Below are 19270 nucleotides of genomic sequence, written 5' to 3'. Positions count from 1 at the left end.
TCTAGTCTTATCCCTCTTGGCCAATCAAATCTCAGGTACAGCTTCCTTGCCTTTTAGGGGAAAATACTCAGCCTGATCTATACATTGCAGGAATATTGGCAGGTACTACTCCTACCACATATTCCATCCATTATGCCAAGATTAAACCCAAACGTGTCTCAATTTCCTTATGATGTCTGACATGTTGGTTCTAAAACTATAGCTTTCTAGTGTATTATACCTATTTGGAAATTCGAAGGCTATTTGTTAGTCATGAAAAGCCAATGAATGCTTAGAACCAACAGGGAACCTGAAGTGAATAGGCCAAACTTAAAAATCACATAACCCATCAATAAAAAAACCAAACTGAGTATGCACCTCCAATATCTGCATATGTACTTATTTATAAATTATATGTGTACTATTATGCTAATAATCATCACATTAAAAGCAGTAAAAAATGGACATTTTCAAAGGATGAGATAATATCCACCCCCTAGAATCCAGAGTTTCTTGAGCCAGAGGACTCTATGGTCATACCTGAATTTTTAGAAAATCACATTGGCAGCTATGTGGAGGATGGATTTGGAGAGGGAAGAGACTTGAGGCAAGGAGTCCAACAAGGAGCATATTAATAATCCAAGTGAGAGGATTTGAACAAGGGCGTGTGAACAAAAAAAGTGAATGAATGTGGAAGGTTTGTGGAAGCAGAAACTTTTGCCTCCATAACAGTTCCTCGAAAATGGGGGATGAGAGACAGACATTGAGGATGACACCAAGCTTCTGAGTTTGGGTAACTTGAGGAGGGTGGTACTCTCAGCAGTAACAGGGAAGTTCAGAAGAGGGGAGGGCTTGAAGGTAGAGAAAATGAGGTCTCTTTTGGACGTGGTTTGAGATGCTTTTGGGAAGTCAAGGTCAAGGTGGCTAATGGGGCATTGAGGAGGCATGATGGTGCTCTGGAGAGAGGATGCTATAGATAAAGGAATCATCCATCTGCTTCAGGATGATAATGGAAGCCATGGAAACTGATGAAATCCTCCAGTGGAAGACAAAGAGGGCCAGTGCCTGGCTCACAAAGGCAGGACTTGGAAGCAGTATAAGGAAGAAGAGTGGAGGGAAGAATATTAAGCTATGGTGGAGTATGTGGCTGTGTTGGGCACCAACCCCACAATTTCAGGGAGGATCACATGTGACCCCCCCCCTTGGGGTCAGCCCACAGCCCCTCTAGTGGGGTACTGCCACAGGCAGTGAGAACATTTGCTTTTTTTTTTTTTTTTAAGTGAGGCAATTGGGGTTAAGTGACTTGCCCAGGGTCACACAGCTAGTAAGTGTTAAGTGTCTCAGGCCGGATTTGAACTCAGGTACTCCTGACTCCAGGGCCGGTGTTCTATCCACTGCGCCACCTAGCTGCCCTGAGAACATTTGCTTTTGACTCTGAATGATGTTTGCATGTCTTTCTTTTTACCCAGGAGGTCACCCCAGAAAACTTCCTTGCTGTGTTAAGAGGTGATGCTGAAGCTGTGAAGAATAAAGGATCAGGGAAGGTTTTGAATAGGTAATGATTATTTTATGGAAATCAACAAGCATTTATGAACACAATTGGGTTCCTGCCTAGAAGAGCTGCATAAAGACCTCTGTCTTCAAGGCTGGTCTCTTGTGGTTCAGAGCTATGATCTTGACCAGGTTGCTCAACACCTGAGCCTTAACTTTCTCCTCTGCAAAATGGGGGTCCAGTATTTATGTTGCCTGCTCCACCTTTGTGGAGAGCAGATGAAATACTCTGAGCACTTTATACATGTTATCTGCTACTATTGTTTATTCTTCAGTAGTTTACAGGTACAAAAATTACAGGTGTTAGAACCAGAAAAATAATTATAATATTTTGGTTACCTGGTTTGTTTTACCTTTCTGTTTTTCTTCAACACTGCACAGAACTGAAAATTCTGTAACACCCTCTTTTTGTAGCCTGTTATATATAGGGGCAGCTAGGTGGTGAGGGGGATACAGCACTGGGCTTAGATCCCAGATATGAGTTATTTATTAGCTGTGTGACCCTGGGCAAGTTACTTAACCCATATTTGCCTCAGTTCCTCATCTGTAAAATGAGGTCATGCTGGAGAAGGAAATGTCAAATCACTCTAGTATCTTTGCCAAGAAAATCCCCGGATACATGGGGTCATGTAGAGTTGGACAGGACCAAACACAACAAGAAAAAGACACATACATATGGAGAGATTATAAACATACATGGTCAGTTTATCTCATCATGTGAGTACTCCTCCCAGATTGTATATTGCAACCCAGACATGCCTTCTCATCCTCTTCATCTTTTGTTCTTGTCTTCTCCTAGATCCTCTATAAAGGGATTCACTTGGTGCAATTTAAAACTTTCTCCTTGTTAAATCATCTTGTATTGACAGAATAAGCCCCTGGTGCCACAATTTTGATAGTTCCCTTAGTTAAGACTTAATCAATCCAGCATGGATTTAATATTCTTCCCTATGTGAATCCTCCAAGGCCTTTATTTTTATTTTTTTCCCCAATTACACGTAAAGATAGTTTTCAACATTCACTTTTGTAAGATTCTGAGTTCAAAATTTTTTCCCACCCTTCTTTCCCTCCTCCCTCCTGAAATCAGTAAGCAATCTGATGTATGTTATATGTAACAATAATCTTAAACATATTTCCACATTAGTCATGTTGTAAGAGAAGAATCAGAACAAAAGGAAAAAAAACACAAGAAAGAATAAACAAAAACAACAAAAGAGCAGCAACAAAAGTGAAAATAGTATGCTTCAATCTGCATTCAAACTCCATAGTTCTTTTTTCTGGATGTGGAGAGCATTTGCCATCATGAGTCTTTTGGCATTATCTTGGATCATTTGTATTGCTGAGAAGAGTTAAGTCTTTCACAGTTGATCATTACACAATGTTGTTGATACTGTGTACAGTGTTCTCTTGGTTCTGCTCATTTCACTCAGCATCAATTCATCTAAGTTTTCCCAGGTTTTTCTGAAATCTTCCTGCTCATCATTTCTTATAGCACAACAGTATTCCATTACATTCATATACCACAACTTGTTCAGCCATTCCCCAATTGATGGACATCCCCTTTATTTCCAATTCTTTGCCACCACAAAAAGAGTAACTATAAATATTTTTGTATGTGTGGTTCCTTTTCCCTTTTTTATGATCTCTGTGGGATACAGACCTAGTAGTGGTATTGCTGGGTCAGAGGGTATGCACAGTTGTATAGCCTTTTGGACATGGTTCCAAATTGCTTTCCAGAATGGTTAGATCATTTCACAACTCCACCAATAGTGCATTAGTGTTCCAGTTTTCCCACATCTTCTCCAACATTTATGATTTTCCTTTTTTGTCACATTAGCCAATTGATAGGTGTGAGGTGGTACCTTAGAGTAGTTTTAATTTATATTTCTATAGCTTTAATTTCTTCATCTGAGAACTGCCTGTTCATATGCTTTGGCCATTTCTCAATTGGGGAATGACTTGTATTTTTATATATTTGACTAAGTTCTCTATATATTTTAGAAATGAGGCCTTTATTAGAAATGCTGACTGTAAAAATTGTTTCCCAGCTTTATGCTTTCCTTCTAATCTTATTTTCATTGGTTTTGTTTGTAGAAAACCTTTTTATTTAATATAATCAAAATGATTCATTTTGCATTTCATAATGTTCTCTATCTCATCTGTATGTTCACCTATATGACTCTTAAATCCCTTACCCCCAGCAAGTGTACTCTGGTCACATAGCTCACGATTCTATTCTTGTGACTTGTACTTCCACCCCTATAACTTCACAAACCACTGCCCTGTAACCTTATTAATCGATAATAAAGATCCTGTCTTAGCTTACTTGGTGTCTTTGGTTACTGATATACCATCACCCCTTTTGTTGGCAAATGCCAGCCTTGCTAATAAAAGGAACATGTGCAGAGCTTCATTGTCTCCTCCTGGCCCTGCTTTGGTATAATTAGCCTTATTCCAGGTGTCTCCAAGGCACTTAGTAAATGTTTCTTGAATCAGTCTTCTACCATATACTGCGACCTTTCCCATTATTTCCTTCATTCCCCAACCCTTATTCCAAAACTTTGAATTAGAAGGAAACTCCCCTATAATTCAGAATAGCACCTCTATGAAGGAAGAAATTGAGCTGGGCATGGCTTGATTGTTGGTTTTCCCCCTTTATATGTTATGATTTATTCTAAATGGACTTTTTGACTGGCTACTCGTTTTTAAACTCTTTTCTTTGTGAAGTTAACTTAAAAATGGAAGTGACAAATCTTTCAGGATGTCATAATTTAGTGCATTAGCCAACCTAATGAAGAGGACTGGTTTCTTTTGGTAGCGGTCCCAAGGATCATGTGTTCATTTACTTCACTGATCATGGAGCTCCTGGACTCTTGGCTTTCCCTGATGATGATGTGAGTTTTTCAGAATCTTTTAAAGTTATATTAAAGAAGACAAAGTCAGGCTGGCATTTGGCTTAAATGAGTAACTTTTACTCTGAATATCTACCTTTATAGGTAGAATAAACAAGGTATCAAGTGAGCCTATAGAAGGTAAGAGGGGGGGCAGCTAGGTGGCGCAGTGGATAAAGCACCGGCCTTGGATTCAGGAGGACCTGAGTTCAATTCCAACCTCAGACACTTGACACTTGCTAGCTGTGTGACCCTGGGCAAGTCATTTAACCCCCATTGCCTTGCCAAAAAAGAAAAACCAAAACAAAACAAAAAAAAGAAGGTAAGAGGGTCAGGTTTTAAGTTGCAAAACAATCTAAGACCTGCTTTTCCATTGAATTATCCCTCCTTATTCATTTATGGAACCTCTTATTCCAGTAGAAAGAAGGATAGAATGAAATACCTCATTGCTCTGGAAAGGAGGATGGTAATTGGGGGGCAAATTTCTCAAGTTCTGTCCCCCTACCTCCTTTTTTGGGGGGCTGGGTGTTTAGGGTGCAGTAGGGACTGTGATTTATTGGTTTAAGAAACTACTAGTGAGGAAATTCCCCTTTACAAATGAAGATGTGCCAAATGAAAGTCCTTCACCCAGGTACTTGGAGCACTGAAGGAGTATGGGACTTGTTGAGGGCCACACAGCCAGGGTATGGCAGGAGGGAGGGAGTGTGAGAGCCAGGTCTCCTACAGAGAGGCAGCACAGCCTCTCTGTAAACAGCCCCTTGGTGCTCTCCTCTTTTCTCTTTGAACTGTTGAAGTAAAACACTCAGATGACTTAGAAGCTTGAGCAGGTGACATTACCTGTGGCCTCATGTTTAAAATGAAGGTATCAGTGTTACTTGTTCTGTGGTCCTATGAGGTTTATACTTGGCACCAGAAAATTGTGTTTTGTTGCTGTTACATGAATAATAGTTTATGCTGTTCTGACCTGTTGATCTGAATCACGTGATATTTCTCTTTCAGCTTCATGTAAAGGATTTGAACAAGACCATCCGTTATATGCACCAACAGAAAAAATACAAAAAGGTAAACTCATTGTTGGTAGAATTTCTTTTGTTGGGTTGGGAGGGAGGGGGGTAGATGTACAGGGAGTGATAGAGGGATCTAAGAGAATGAATATATAGATGGAACCTTCATTCCTGTTGAGCACCATGTGTTTCCAGGGCAGCTTCAGAGTGGTATTGGTCAAGCCACATTAAATGCCCAGATTGTGTTAAGATGCATATATTGTATAAAGACATAAAGATAAATATTACAAAATTCCTGTCTCCTAGGAGCTTTATAATCCAGTATACGTATGTGCATATAGCTACTGTTGTAAAGTATGAGCATTCAGAGGCAGGGGCATAGGGCCTTCCACTTAGAGATTTGAGGAAGCCTTTCTGGAAGACATTAGAGACATTTGAGCTGGTTTGTGAAGGATGCTTAGAACTTCATCATGTAGAGATGGGTGGGGGTTGGATATGCTAAACTTAGGGACTTGATGAGCAAAAAGTGAGGGACAGGAAAGCATAAAAGGAGAGAATAAATTGGGGGAAGGGAAAGTAATAGGAGTGCCTAGGTTAGGCCTAAGTTGTAAAGCCCCTTGAATACCAGGCTAGGAAAAGGGCTTCTAAGGAAGGCTTTTGAGGAGTGCTATGCCATGGTTCAAGCTGTGCATTGCAAAGTGGAATCTTTGAGGTATTGGTTAGTGTTGCTAAAAATAATTCTTTTCTCCCTTGGTTTCCTGAGCAGAGGAGGGATTGGAATGAAAATCCACTTTGACTATATCCCAAACACTGTGATAAACCTGGGGGTGGGAATACATAGGCAAAGAGCCCTTGTCTTCAAGGAGCTTAACATTCTAATGGTTGAGAACAAGACATGGAGTAGTGGTGGCAGGGGAGGGCAGTTGGGTCCTGGAAAGTAACCTGGTTGTTGTTTTTGTGGGGCCATAAGGAGTATGTTGACACACCCCATCCAGATACATTGACCAAGTTGATGACAGTTTGTGGTTCCAGAACTAGAGATGGGGCAGAGCAAAGACAGAAAGAACCCTTTCAGAGAGTAGAGCCTCCCAGGGTAAAAGTTCCTCCAGGACATTGTCTCTGTTTGTGAGCAAGGAAGTGACTGGCAAGAATATGAAAGAAGGTGTTCTAAAAACAAGATAACAATAATAATTATTTTTAAGATATACTAACCTAGTTTTATTTGGAATCTGCTAAAGGATCTTTTTTTTTTAATTTATGGTTTTTTTGTTCCATGTTAAGATCTGAATTGTCTTCCTCCATCCCTCTCCACCTCAGACTAGAGAAAGCCACCATTTAACACAGATAGAAAACACACACACACATCCTTGTTCTTTCTGGAGCAACCAAGGTGGGTTGTCTGGTGTCTGGGGCCGGATTTGGGCTCTGGGCCTCCTGGGCCCAGGGCTGGTGCTTTATCCACTGTGCCACCTAGCTAACCCATCATGACATCTTTAAAATAGGGGTGAGAGGTAGGAGGAATAGACTGGGGGGGATGGGAGAGGTGGAATGGGGAGAGGTAGCTCACATGAAGGAAACAAGAAAAAAGCCTATGGAGGGGAGGGGAAGAGGGGGAGAGAGTGAACCTCACTATCATTAGAATTGGCTCAAAGAGGGAATAACATACATACTCAAGCAGGTATAGTAATATGTTTTTGCCCTGAGGAAAAGTGGGAGAGAAGGGGGGGGGGAAGAGGGGAAGGAGAAAGGGGAAGTTTTGGGGAGGGAGCTGTAAAAAGCAAAACACTTTCGAGGAAGGTGAAGATGTTCTGCATAACAGCACATGTATGACATATATTGAATTGCTTGATTTCAGTGGGAGTGTTGAGGAGGGATGGAGGAAGAAAAATTTAGAAAACAGAATTAGCTCAAAGACCTTAACCTCATCAGAGTGGGCTCAAGGAGGGAATAACACACACCCAAGAGGAAAGAGTAATCTGTTTAACCCTACAGGAAAGTAGGAGGGGAAGAGTATAAGGAGGGAAGAGTGAATGAAGGGAGGGTAGAGTGGGGGAGGGGGCAGTCAGTAGCAAAACACTTTTGAGGAGGATTAGGGCAAAATAAGATAGACAATAGAATAAATATCATTGGAAGGGTATGGGATGGAGAGAAACAGTTAATGATGATTGACTACAATGTCAAAACCTACTCTGCTGGGCTATTGTAAAGAAAATTCTCTGTCAAGTTCAAGGTACTATATAAAAATTATGATGAACAGGATGGTATCAGAAAAACCTGGAGGGGCGGCTAGGTAGCGTGGTGGATAGAGCACCGGCTCTGGAGTCAGGAGGACCTGAATTCAAATCCGGCCTCAGGCACTTGACACTAGCTATGTGACCATGGGCAAGTCACTTAACCCCAATTGCCTCAAAAGAAAAAAAAAGGAAAAACCTGGAAAGACCCACATGAACTGAAGCAGAGAGAAATGTGCTATATACAAAATAACAGCATTAGTGCAAGATGATCTGCTGGGAAGCACGTGGTTATTTTCAACAAGGCAATGATCCAATATAACTCTGAAGAACTTAGGAAAATTGCAGTCCATCTACAGAGAAAGAACTGATGGAATCTGAAAACAGACTGAAACACGTTTTTTTGTGTTTTTTTTTTTTGACAATTCCTTCATCTGAAGTTTTGTTTTTATCTGTTTTCTCTCACAACCTAGATAATGTAGAATTGTTTGCCATGACTACTCATGTATAGTTTATGTTGAATTGTTTGACTTCTTGTGGTGGGGGTGGGAGGGGAGGGAGGAAGAGAAGTTGGAACACAAAGTTTAAAAAAAAATTGATGTCAAAATTTGCTTTTACATGTAATTTGGAAAATAAAAGTCTAAAAACAGAAAACACACATACACTCACTCACTCTTTCATGTAAAACCATTCTATGCCTACTTGTATTTATCAGTTCTTTCTTTGGAGCTGGATAGCATCTTCCCTCATAGGCCCTTTTTTAGTTGACTTAGGTATTCATAATGCTCCAAATAACTTAGTCATCCACAGTTACTTTTGAACAATATTGCTGCTACTATATACAACATTCTCTTGGTTCTCCTCATTTCATTCTGTATCGGGTCATGCAAGTCTTTCCATGATTTTCTAAAATCTGCCAGATAATTCTTTCTTTCTTTCTTTTTTTTTGGTGGGGCAATGAGGGTTAAGTGACTTGCCCAGGGTCACACAGCTAGTAAGTGTCAAGTGTCTGAATCTGGATTTGAACTCAGGTCCTCCTGAATCCAGGGCTGGTGCTTTATCCACTGTGCCATCTAGTTGTCCCCAGATAATTATTTCTTTTTTTTTTTTTTGGTGAGGCAATTGGGGTTAAGTGACTTGCCCAGAGTCAAACAGCTAGTAAGTATTAAGTGTCTGAGCCCGGATTTGAACTCAGGTCCTCCTGAACCAGGATAGGTGCTCTATCCACTGCACCACCTAGCTACCCCAGAGATAATTATTTTTTACAGCATAATAGTATTCCATCACAACCACATATCATAACTTATTTAGCTCTTCACCAATTAATGGGCATCCCCTCGTTTTCTAGTTCTTGCCACCAGAAGGAGAGTTTTTATAAATATTTTAGGTGGTTTTTCTTTTTCCTTGATCACTTTGAGAAACAGACCTAGCAGTGCTATTGCTAGGTCAAAGGGCATACGCAGTTTTCTAACTCTTTGGGCATAATTTATTCTAGATTCCCCTCAGATGTTTGAATCAGTTCACTGTTCCACCAACAATGTATTAGCGTTCCAGTTTTTCCACATCCTCTCCAACATTTGTCGTTTTCTTCCTCTAGTATCTTAACCAATATGATAGATGTGAGATGATGTCTCAGAGTTGTTATAATTTGCATTTCTTTTTTGGACCATAAATCCCTATCTAGCCTATTGAAAGTAATGCTTATATTTTCAGAACTAAGAAGTATTTTACTGCATATCTCACCCTTCCCCCTCAATTTTTTAAAGGAATACTCTCAATATTCATTATCTTAGCTCTTCCAGTTACATAGTTGCCTCAGTAACTTAAAAAGAGACTTGTTTGAATATCAAAAGATTAAGAGAGACCCTTTGATAACCTTGGAATAATTGACAATTATTTTCACTAATTTCCAAACTGACCATTTAAAAAATGTCCATTCTGTAAAAAAACCCACAGGATTTCATTCCTTGTTCATTTTGAGAGCTAATGTACAGATGTAATTATTTCTACTAGTTTCATTTTTCATGATAAACCCTCAGATCTTTTGCTACTCTACCCCAACCCCAACTATTTACTATAGAGTTTTGGTCCTGCTTTTAAATGGATTCACTTTAAATGACCACTTTTACCAATTTTCCTTTCAGTAAGCACACACACATATCTTCAGGAACCTGAAAAGGGCATTAATTATTAGCATTTGAGATTTCCCTCTAGGTAATTAGAACTCATTATTTTATTTTTCAGATGGTGTTCTACATTGAAGCATGTGAATCTGGCTCAATGATGAACCACCTGCCTGATGATATTGATGGTAAATATTATAAAAAACTTATGTTTACTCAGCTCTCATAGTATTCTTCATGTGCATTGTCATTTCAGTTTTTTTTTCTTTTCTAACAGGAGAGTGGGTGGGAGAGAATAGATTTTTATTAAGAAAAAATTAATTTAATTTGAAAAAAATCATTGTCAGTCCTCATACAAGCCCTTTGAGACAAGCATAAACTTTTTCCTGGCTGATAGGTGAGGAAATGGATATATAGAGGTTAAAGACTTGGTCAAGGGGCAGCTAGGTGGTGCAGTGGGTAAAGCACCAGCCCTGGATTCAGGAGGACCTGAGTTCAAATCCAGCCTCAGACACTTGATAGTTACTAGCTGTGTGACCTTGGGCAAGTCACTTAACCCCCATTGTCCTGCCAAAAAAAAGAAAAAGACTTGGTCATGGTCACATAGTATATATGGCAAATCCTTACACTTCTGGGCTCTTGATTCTTTGAGTTCTATTGAAGTGAATTGTGTCCATATCTGCCACAGAGTGGTTTTTCCTTTTGTGAATTTTAGCATGGTTTTGAAAATACAAAATTTCATTTCTATATTTAAGTATAGGAAATCACCCTTAAAAAGGCCACACAGGGCTTTCTTTTGACTTGCTGGAGATTCTCCTTTATATGTCTTCCCTATTTCTGAAAAATGTCACTTCATCTAAGAGTCGTACTCTCTTCTGACAGCTTGTCTGTTCCATGTTTGAATTTAGATTAGTTCAGTAACTTTCAAAAAGTATGCTGCTGAATAAATAGTATTTGTTAAAACTAGATTCTAGAGTGGGCAGCTAGGTGATGCAGTGGATAAAACACTGGCCCTGGATTTAGGAGGACCTGAGTTCAAATCTGGTTTCAGATACTTGACACTTACTAGCTGTGTGACCCTGGGCAAGTCACTTAACCCTCAATGCCATGCAAAAAAAGAAAGAAAAAAACTAGATTCTAGAAACCTCTCTTGAAGTTGTAATTTGAATATTTTGTTTTGACTGGGATTGAAAGGAGAGCTTAAGTTCTAAGTGTTTCCATTGGCAAAGGATGAGCCACATATAAAAGAAGTTTAATTTTTGATAGTTTATGCAACTACTGCTGCCAATCCTGCTGAGTCTTCCTATGCCTGTTACTATGATGAAGAGAGAAATACTTACCTGGGTGATTGGTATAGTGTCAACTGGATGGAAGATTCAGATGTGGTAAGTTCTTTACCTGAGGCAAGTAGTTCATCCAAATATTTATAATTAGATTTAGATGTTAAGAAATGTAACTTTGTCTTTTTGTTGTAGGAAGATTTGACTAAAGAGACTCTGCATAAGCAATTTCAATTAGTGAAAAAGCATACCAATACCAGCCATGTCATGCAGTATGGAAACAAGGTAGTATTGACATCATTAAATTTTTCTTTTTTTGGCAAGTCCACCTCTAGACTCCTTTTTTTCCTTCTATCTCCCTCCAAAGAGAAATTGGAAGTAGTGAGCAAGAAGGAAAAGAAGAGCAAAGCCCTCTCACTGTGTCAGGAAGTGGCAAACATGCTAAATTACTCCTTCTGACTTGTGATTGGTCCTTGTATATGAGAGGTCTTCAGGCTTTCTTTTCATTGTTTTATGAATTGGTCTCTCGGGTCTGCTATCTTTATTTTTGCATCACTTTGTACAAGTCTTCTTAGCTTTCTCTGAAACTGTCCATTTTTGCCATTTTTTATGGGGCCAATCACACTCACATACCATAATTAGTTTATCCTGTCCCTGGTTGATTGTTCCTTACCATAGTTTCTCGTTCTTTGTTATAATAAATAAAAAAGCTCTTTAAATATTTTGTGTACACATGGGTACTTTTTAAAATCTTTTTTGTCTTTTTGGTGCCTACCTTGTGGTTCCAGATTGCTTCCTAGGACACCATGAACTTTTTCCTCCTTTTTTTGGTTGTACTTCTCCCAGTGCCATTTATTGCCCCCTTCTCCTATGGATTTCTTGCCCATTCCTTAAAAGTTCTATGTTGCCTGGGAAGCTTTTGCTGATCTCCCTATTAGTGTTCCCCTTCCCCTTCTACATACACACCACTTCATCCTTACATTTTGTTTTCTTTTCTCTTAGGTACTTACATATAATTTTGAATTATGCTTATCTGTCTGTGTCATAACTCCCAACTAGACTGTTAGCTCTAGAATATGCAAAGTGGTAAATATAGTCCGTTTACCCACTGTACCCCTATGAGTCACCTGCTCATATCACACTGGAGAAACTGACTCAAGTGGCACATGTCTAAGCACACAGTTCTAGTGGCCAGAAATATGTTCCCAGTCCTCAGAATCCTACTTTGGTAGATATTTGATCCTTTAGTAGTTGTGTGTTTAAGCAAGCTCTTTACCTTCTTTGAGACTCAGTTCTTCATCCTGAAATGGAAGTAATTATGCTTGTACTACCACCTTTTATGAAAAGTAGTTAGTAAAAAGTAAAGTGTAGTAAGTACACATACACCCATAGATACATACCCTACTCACTGTGTCACCTTTGTCATTATGAAAAGTTTAATTAGTAGAGACCCAGCATAGCCCTGAGGGAATGAGACAAAAGACAAGTTTTGAGGGATAGAGTGAAAGGGATGAAGGTGATTCTATTACATTGGAAGGGCTGAGAGAGGGAGACTTGGAGAGCTCCACGGAGCTCAACATGAAGACACGAGTAGCTAAAAAAGGGCAGTTCTAGGAAGGACATCCAAAGTGAACTTGGCTGCATCCATTATTTTGCCTTTTTCTTTCAATATTCCTTATTTGCTGTGAACTATTGGACTTATTGAATAAGACCCTTGTTCCCTTTTAAAGGTAGCTTCCTTTCCTGGAATATGGCCAGTACCTGAGAATATATGGAAGTATGTGCTTTCTGTTGGGATGCTGATTATTGCAAACGACCTAAGTAAAAAGTGACTGTAGCTACTTAGATCTGGCTACTGGGCCAGGTTTTGATGCTGAGATCATCAATTTAACCAGCAAGCTTTGCTCTGATCTTGGATACAGACCCTGTCCCATTCTCTGGACATCTGTTTTGCAAATTCCTGCCATTGTTCATTGAGAACTAGATAGGAAGTGTGGCTAGATGAGCAGATCCATCTCTTGGAAAGAATGCCAGAATCCATGCTGGCCTTTACAATAGGACCATTGGCTCCCCTTTCATTTCCTCATATGAAGAGCAACTGCTTCCCTCCCCTCTTTTTTATGTTTTTAAATTATTTAAATAAACTGTGTTGGGCTGGGGGAACTTCAGTGGTCTGCCATTTTTAGAGCTTGAAATGACTGACACATTTTAAAGCAGTTGAATTGCTGTTTGTACCTTGCTCCCTTTGAAGGATGGTTGCTCATTTTAGGACTGTGACCTTGGTTTCCCAATCCTAGATTGTACGTAGAGTGAGCTGGAAAGCTACCTCTAATGAGGCTGTGTTCTGGCTTGAGGTGTGGGACACAGCAGCTATTCTAAGGAAAAGCAATTTCTCTTCTTGTTGTGCAGACAATCTCCCACATGAAAGTGATGCAGTTTCAGGGAATAAAACACCAAGCCAGTTCTCCCATCTCTCTGCCACCTGTGAAACACTATGACCTCACTCCAAGCCCTGATGTCCCCATTGCAATCCTGAAAAGGAAATTAATGGCCACTAATGATGCAAACGAAGCTAAGAAAATTGTTGGTAACTTGCAGGCACATCTACAGGTAAGCACATGTAAGCCGATCATTTTCAGGTGCCTTTTCTAAGATGGTTCTAGGCAGAACTTATGTACATGCCCTCAAATATACCTCTCAACTTGTCTGATAGTGTGAGGAACTGGAAACATAATTCTTCAATCTTGCCATGAGAAGAATGTCATGTATGCTGAAAAAAACAAGGTATTGGTACTTTTTATCAGAATAGGTTAGCGAGAAGAACAGTGATTGACTTCAATTTCAGCAAGTAGATTTATCTTAAACACTTGGTAGGAATGGGTAGGGGCCACAGGACTTCAGTGTGGCCAGTTTGGCCAAGTTGCAGGGGCACCTTAGTGTGATCATCTCTGATGCTGATTCTCATTAAGTTTGCATAGAAGCCATTGCTTTGCTTCCCTCACTATTGTCTGTTGCTCCATGATTCTTTAACCAATTATAAATTCCTAGACATCTTAAATTTAACCAATCATAAATTCTTAGACATCTTAAAGTCCTTTGGAAGAAACCAGATCATATCAAGAACTGACAGCAGTACCCCTAAGCTCCCTGCCTTTCGCTACCCAAACTAAAAGTAAGTAGTTGCCTAGGAGGACTAGGTTAGTTTTCCTTAGCCCACCAATGCCATCTGGAATTACCAAAATAACTTTTCAGATTTGACTTTGTTGCCAAAAGAGCCACAAGAGAGAGACTTGTGTGACTGTTGGATGATAGAGTTTGCTGTGCTTTTAACCAACATATTTTATTAACCCACATCCACTAGCATCCCCATGATAAATAATGCATATATGGTGGGAAAGAGCCCCAAATGCTTTCCCAATTATTTTTACAAAAATAATTGTGAGGTTTTTGTATGCTTTTGCCATTAAACGTATTTAAATGTATTCTTTTGAAAATGCAATGACCTGATTTACACTGTTTAGAAGTGAGAATAACTTCTCATCCTCTGTTTTTATGGTTAAATTGGCTTTTTGCCTTAGTTGGAGACGATTAAAATGCCATTTTGGTGTTATCTTGGATCACTAAGATCTTATTTTTTACAAAGGTAGTTCCTGGAGTTTGCTTTATGTTTCTTGCTCATGACCAGAACTAAAGTCCTGACAAGTTAGAGATGCAGCACAGGGAAAAGAATGCCAGAGATGAGAATTAGTTGACCTGAGTTTGGGTCCTTACTTTAGCACTGGCTTGCTGTATGACTTTGAACAAGTCTTTTTCCTTCTCTCTGCCTTAGTTTCATTTGGAGGTGGTTGGGCTAGATTAGATGGTCTCCAAGTTTCCCATTCAAATATTGTCTGATTCTTAGACTTCTCTCTTCCCTGAGCAGCTCTATTTGTGGCAGTTTCAGTCTGTGTCCAAAGAGAGGAAGTTAGTACTATATATACTGTTAGTGCATCATCTGATAGTGAACTGCTTTTAGACAGACTCCAGAAATTCTGAAATCTAAAGCAAGACCTGTTTGTACTTAGTTTATTGAGGAATTATCCTTTTTTTTATTGTGATGACAGAAAAAAAAATTTTCACTAGTTTCTATAAATACATGTTAGAAACCTTAAGACGATTTCTCTAATCCTGCTCTGAAAGTACTGTTGAATACCTAGTTCACCTGATATTTGCAAGGCACCCTAGAAAATAAATGACAGAAACTTGAGTATCTACCCTAAGGATCTCTTAGGGAGGCTACATCCTACAAGTAACAATTTCTTTCCAGACTAGAACCGTTATTCAGAAGGCTGTGCAGCAAATTGTATCTGTGGTGACTGCCTCCAGTGTTCAGACTGAGAAAATGCTTTCTGAGAGATGGCCACTCACAGCCCATGATTGCTACAAGGCAGCTGTGACTCATTTCAGGACCCACTGTTTTAACTGGCACTCCGCCATGGTAAGTCACATTTAAGACAATGAGCCAATCAGGAACATGTTGTTAGTTCAAATCAAGTCAATTCAAGGAGTACCATTATGGAAGATTCTTTTTTGAAAATATGGAATGTTTTCTAAAGGCTCTTTGGTTTTGGTTTTTTAACTTGAGGAAAAGAGTATATTGGAGGGGAAAAGAGAGCCTTGTAAAGACTTGGAAATTGACTTTATAACCACCCAAAGTTCTAGACCTTTGTATTGGACTGCAGGAGAGTTACACTGTTTTCTGATTCCTACCCTCATTCAGTCTTGTTTGTATCTTTGCCTGACAGTCATTTGCAATAGACGGTAGGAGTTGTACCAGGCTGCTGCCCATAATAGCACTTTGGATAAAGTTGGCTATATAAGATTGACTCATAAAATAGTTAAGAACCTTTCTGTATTTAAAATAATTTTGAATATTGCTTTTTAAAAAGGAAATAAAATGTGTTTTATTCCAGTATGAGTATGCCCTTCGACAGTTATATGTGTTCGTCAATCTTTGTGAAGGAGCTCATCCATTTGACAGGTAAATACACAGTATTTGGAGAATTAATATTCCTTTAATAGCAAAAGGGGTAAAAAGAAGGGGGGCAGCTTGGTGGCACGGTAGATAAAGCACTGGTCCTGGATTCAGGAGGACCTGGGTTCAAACTCGGCTTCAGACACTTGACATTTACTAGCTGTATGACCTTGGGCAACTCATTTAACCCTCATTGCCCTGCAAAAAAAAAAAAAAGCAAAAGGGGTTATGCTCAGTGGCTCACTCCTGAGAGAAAAATCTTTGCTTCTCTTTGGGTAACCATCTGAGAGTCAATAAAGTTAGCTAGTAAAATACATACCATGTATGTGCATCATCCACTGAAACCCTAGGCTGATGCTGCTTTGTGACATGGAAGTGATCTTGGGTTCATGAAGGGTTATACCAACAGAGCTTAAGCTCTGCCAGCTTCTACTATGTGTTCTTCAGGCTGCCAGGGCTTTAATGCTAGGCATTGTGATGGACTGACTATCTTTGCTTCTGTTCTCTAAGAATCAGCCTAGTTAAGTTGAGAGAGGTTCCCTATCAGAATGAATTTATTTTACTTATTTTTGGAACAGCAACTCTTTTTTCTCAATTACATGTAAACAAAAAGTCTTTGACATTTGTTAGAACAATTTTGCATTCTGAATTCTCTCCTTCCCTCCCCTCTCCTTGAGAAGGCATGTAATTTGATGTAGATTATATATGTGCAGTCAAGGAAACATTTCCACATTAGCCATGATTGATAAAGATAACAGATCAAAAACCCCCCCAAGAATAATAAAGAAAGGAAAAAAGTATGCTTCAATTTGCATTCAGACTCCATCAGTTCTTTTTCTGGAGGTGGATAGCATTTTTTATGACATCCTTCAGAATTGTCTTGTATCATTGTATTGTCAGTACCTAAGTCATTTACAATTGATCATTGTTCAGTATTACTGTTCCTATTACAATGTTCTCCTGGTTCTTCTCATTTCACTTTGTTTTTTTGTTTTTGGTGAGGCAATTGGGGTTAAGTGACTTGCCCAGGGTCACACAGCTAGTAAGTGTTAAGTGTCTGAGTCCAGATTTGAACTCAGGTCCTCCTGACTCCAGGGCCGGTGCTCTATCCACTGTGCCACCTAGCTGCCCCCTCATTTCACTTTGTACCAGCTTATATAAAAGTCTTTCCAGATTTTTATAAGAGCATCCTGCTTTCCATTTCTTATAGCATATTAGTATTTAATTAAAATGATATACCACGGGGGCAGCTAGGTGGCTCGGTGGATAGAGCATGAACCCTGGGTTCAGGAGGCCTTGAGTTCAAATCTGGCCTCAGACACTTGACACTTACTAGCTATGTGACCCTGGGCAAGACATTAACCCCAATTGCCTCACCAAAATAAATAAATAAAGTAAAAAATATACCACAACTTGTTTAGTCATCTCCTCAATTTCCAATTTTTTTGCCACCACAAAAAGAGCTGCTAATAAATATTTTGTACATGTGGACCCTCTTCCTTTTTTTTTTTTTCAGTGAGGCAATTGGGGTTAAGTGATTTGCCCAGGGTCACACAGCTAGTAAGTGTTAAGTGTCTGAGGATTTGAACTCAGGTCCTCCTGACTCCAGGGCCGGTACTCTATCCCCTGCGCCACATTGCTGCCCTGACCCTCTTCCTTTTAATTTGGACCTAATTGTGATATTGGTGGGTCAATAGGTATGCATAGGTTTTTAGCTTTTTGGACATAGTTCCATATTGCTCTCCAGAATAGTTGGATCAGTTCACAGTTCCACCAGCAGTGCCACAGCTGCTCTTGAAGATTATCTGCTTAGTTGTGGAGAGGTAGCCATATATGTTAGTGGATAGATGCTAATTGCAAAACATGTTTTTTTTGTCACTAAGAAAACTAAAGTGCAGATAGGGAGAGGTTTAAATGACTCATTTAGGGAAATAGCAAGTCAGTGTGACATAGGCAAAGCTAGGACTTGGGTCTCTTGGTCACCAATTTTTTTCTATAGGTCACTTAAGTTTATAGCCATCCTGTGCCACCATCTTTCATTTCCATCTCAACATTGAGTCGTGAGGAGGAAGAAAGTTGATGTGGTGTATGTAATTCTATTCTTATCTCTTACAGAATAAAGCTGGCCATGGACAAAGTGTGCTTGGGCTCCTACTGAAGTCTGCCTTCCCAGTAATGTCTAAGAACAGATGTGAAGTTGGAAGACTGCAACTGCATCCTTGTAGCAGGAGAGGGGCTGACATGGTTGTACTCTTGTGAATGCTGCTAAACCATTCAGAAAGTCTGCATGTGGGGGGCTGTTGCTCACTTCTCTCTGTTCCCTCACTCTTTCAGATCTGAGTCATTGCTGCAAATGGTATCTGTTTGGATGGCCAATGTCATGGTTGAAATATTTCTGAACTTTACGTGTAACATTTTCCAGTTTTGAAAACAGTAGCTTAACAAAGAAAGAAATTCACTTGGTTCCCTTTATGGTAACCTCAGTAGGCTTGACCTGTGTGGTGACATTGCTGAAGTTCCACAAACTGTAAGAATTGTACTTAGCGAAATTGCAAACATGTACTGGAAAGTTATTTTGATCATGTTTCTCCAAGATTAATGTGTATATGCATAAAATATGTATGAGATGAGTTCAGTGCCTCAAAATAAAGATTTACAATTTGTTATTTCTTTTTTTATACTTTTCCCTTTTGAAACTTTCTTCCATTATGAGCAAGCACCCCTTAAGACTCTAAATCTGTTTTCCCTTTCTTCCCACCATTGCTTTCCATGTACTCTATGTTCTAGTCAAGCTAAACTAGGAGCCTATTTACTTGTCTTTGCCCTGGGTTTAAATTGATCCCTCCCTCTGTGGGTTGAAGTCCCTTTCTTCAAGTTCCTGTTGCTTCCTGAGGTGTCCTCCCTTGCCTGTCAGGGATCTTTCCTCCCTAAGAGGCTTTAGCGCTTTGCTTGGATCTCCTTTGCATTTATCTCACTTTCTTTCTTTTTTTTGTGGGGCAATGAGGGTTAAGTGACTTGCCTAGGGTCACCTATCTCACTTTCTCTTGTCTCATAGTTATTGTGTCCTCCAGAAGGTGTGAAGCTTTCAGGAACTGTGACTCATTTTTTTTCTCTCAGTGCCTTACCCAGGGCTTTGCTAAGAGTAGGTACATTTAATATATTGGCCTATATTCCCCAATTGAGAAATGGCCAAAGGA

General features: G+C 39.5%; 1 protein-coding gene across 1 annotated transcript in view; it reads left to right on the top strand.

The window, feature by feature from the left end:
- Positions 1–18739, top strand: part of LOC122744092 (legumain-like) — a 35715-nt gene extending 16976 nt beyond the window's left edge. The window contains exons 5-14 of the mRNA XM_043989434.1: positions 1449–1534; positions 4349–4424; positions 5421–5483; positions 9901–9967; positions 11046–11164; positions 11255–11344; positions 13469–13669; positions 15366–15536; positions 16012–16079; positions 18189–18739. Coding sequence (XP_043845369.1) covers positions 1449–1534; positions 4349–4424; positions 5421–5483; positions 9901–9967; positions 11046–11164; positions 11255–11344; positions 13469–13669; positions 15366–15536; positions 16012–16079; positions 18189–18231 — 984 coding nt within the window. The 3' untranslated portion in view covers positions 18232–18739. The remainder of the gene's footprint in view (positions 1–1448; positions 1535–4348; positions 4425–5420; positions 5484–9900; positions 9968–11045; positions 11165–11254; positions 11345–13468; positions 13670–15365; positions 15537–16011; positions 16080–18188) is intronic.
- Positions 18740–19270: the final 531 nt, after the last annotated feature.

The sequence above is a fragment of the Dromiciops gliroides genome, chromosome 2 (assembly GCF_019393635.1).
Source record: "Dromiciops gliroides isolate mDroGli1 chromosome 2, mDroGli1.pri, whole genome shotgun sequence".
Classification (NCBI taxonomy): domain Eukaryota; kingdom Metazoa; phylum Chordata; class Mammalia; order Microbiotheria; family Microbiotheriidae; genus Dromiciops; species Dromiciops gliroides.
This window is presented reverse-complemented; position numbering and strand designations above follow the sequence as displayed.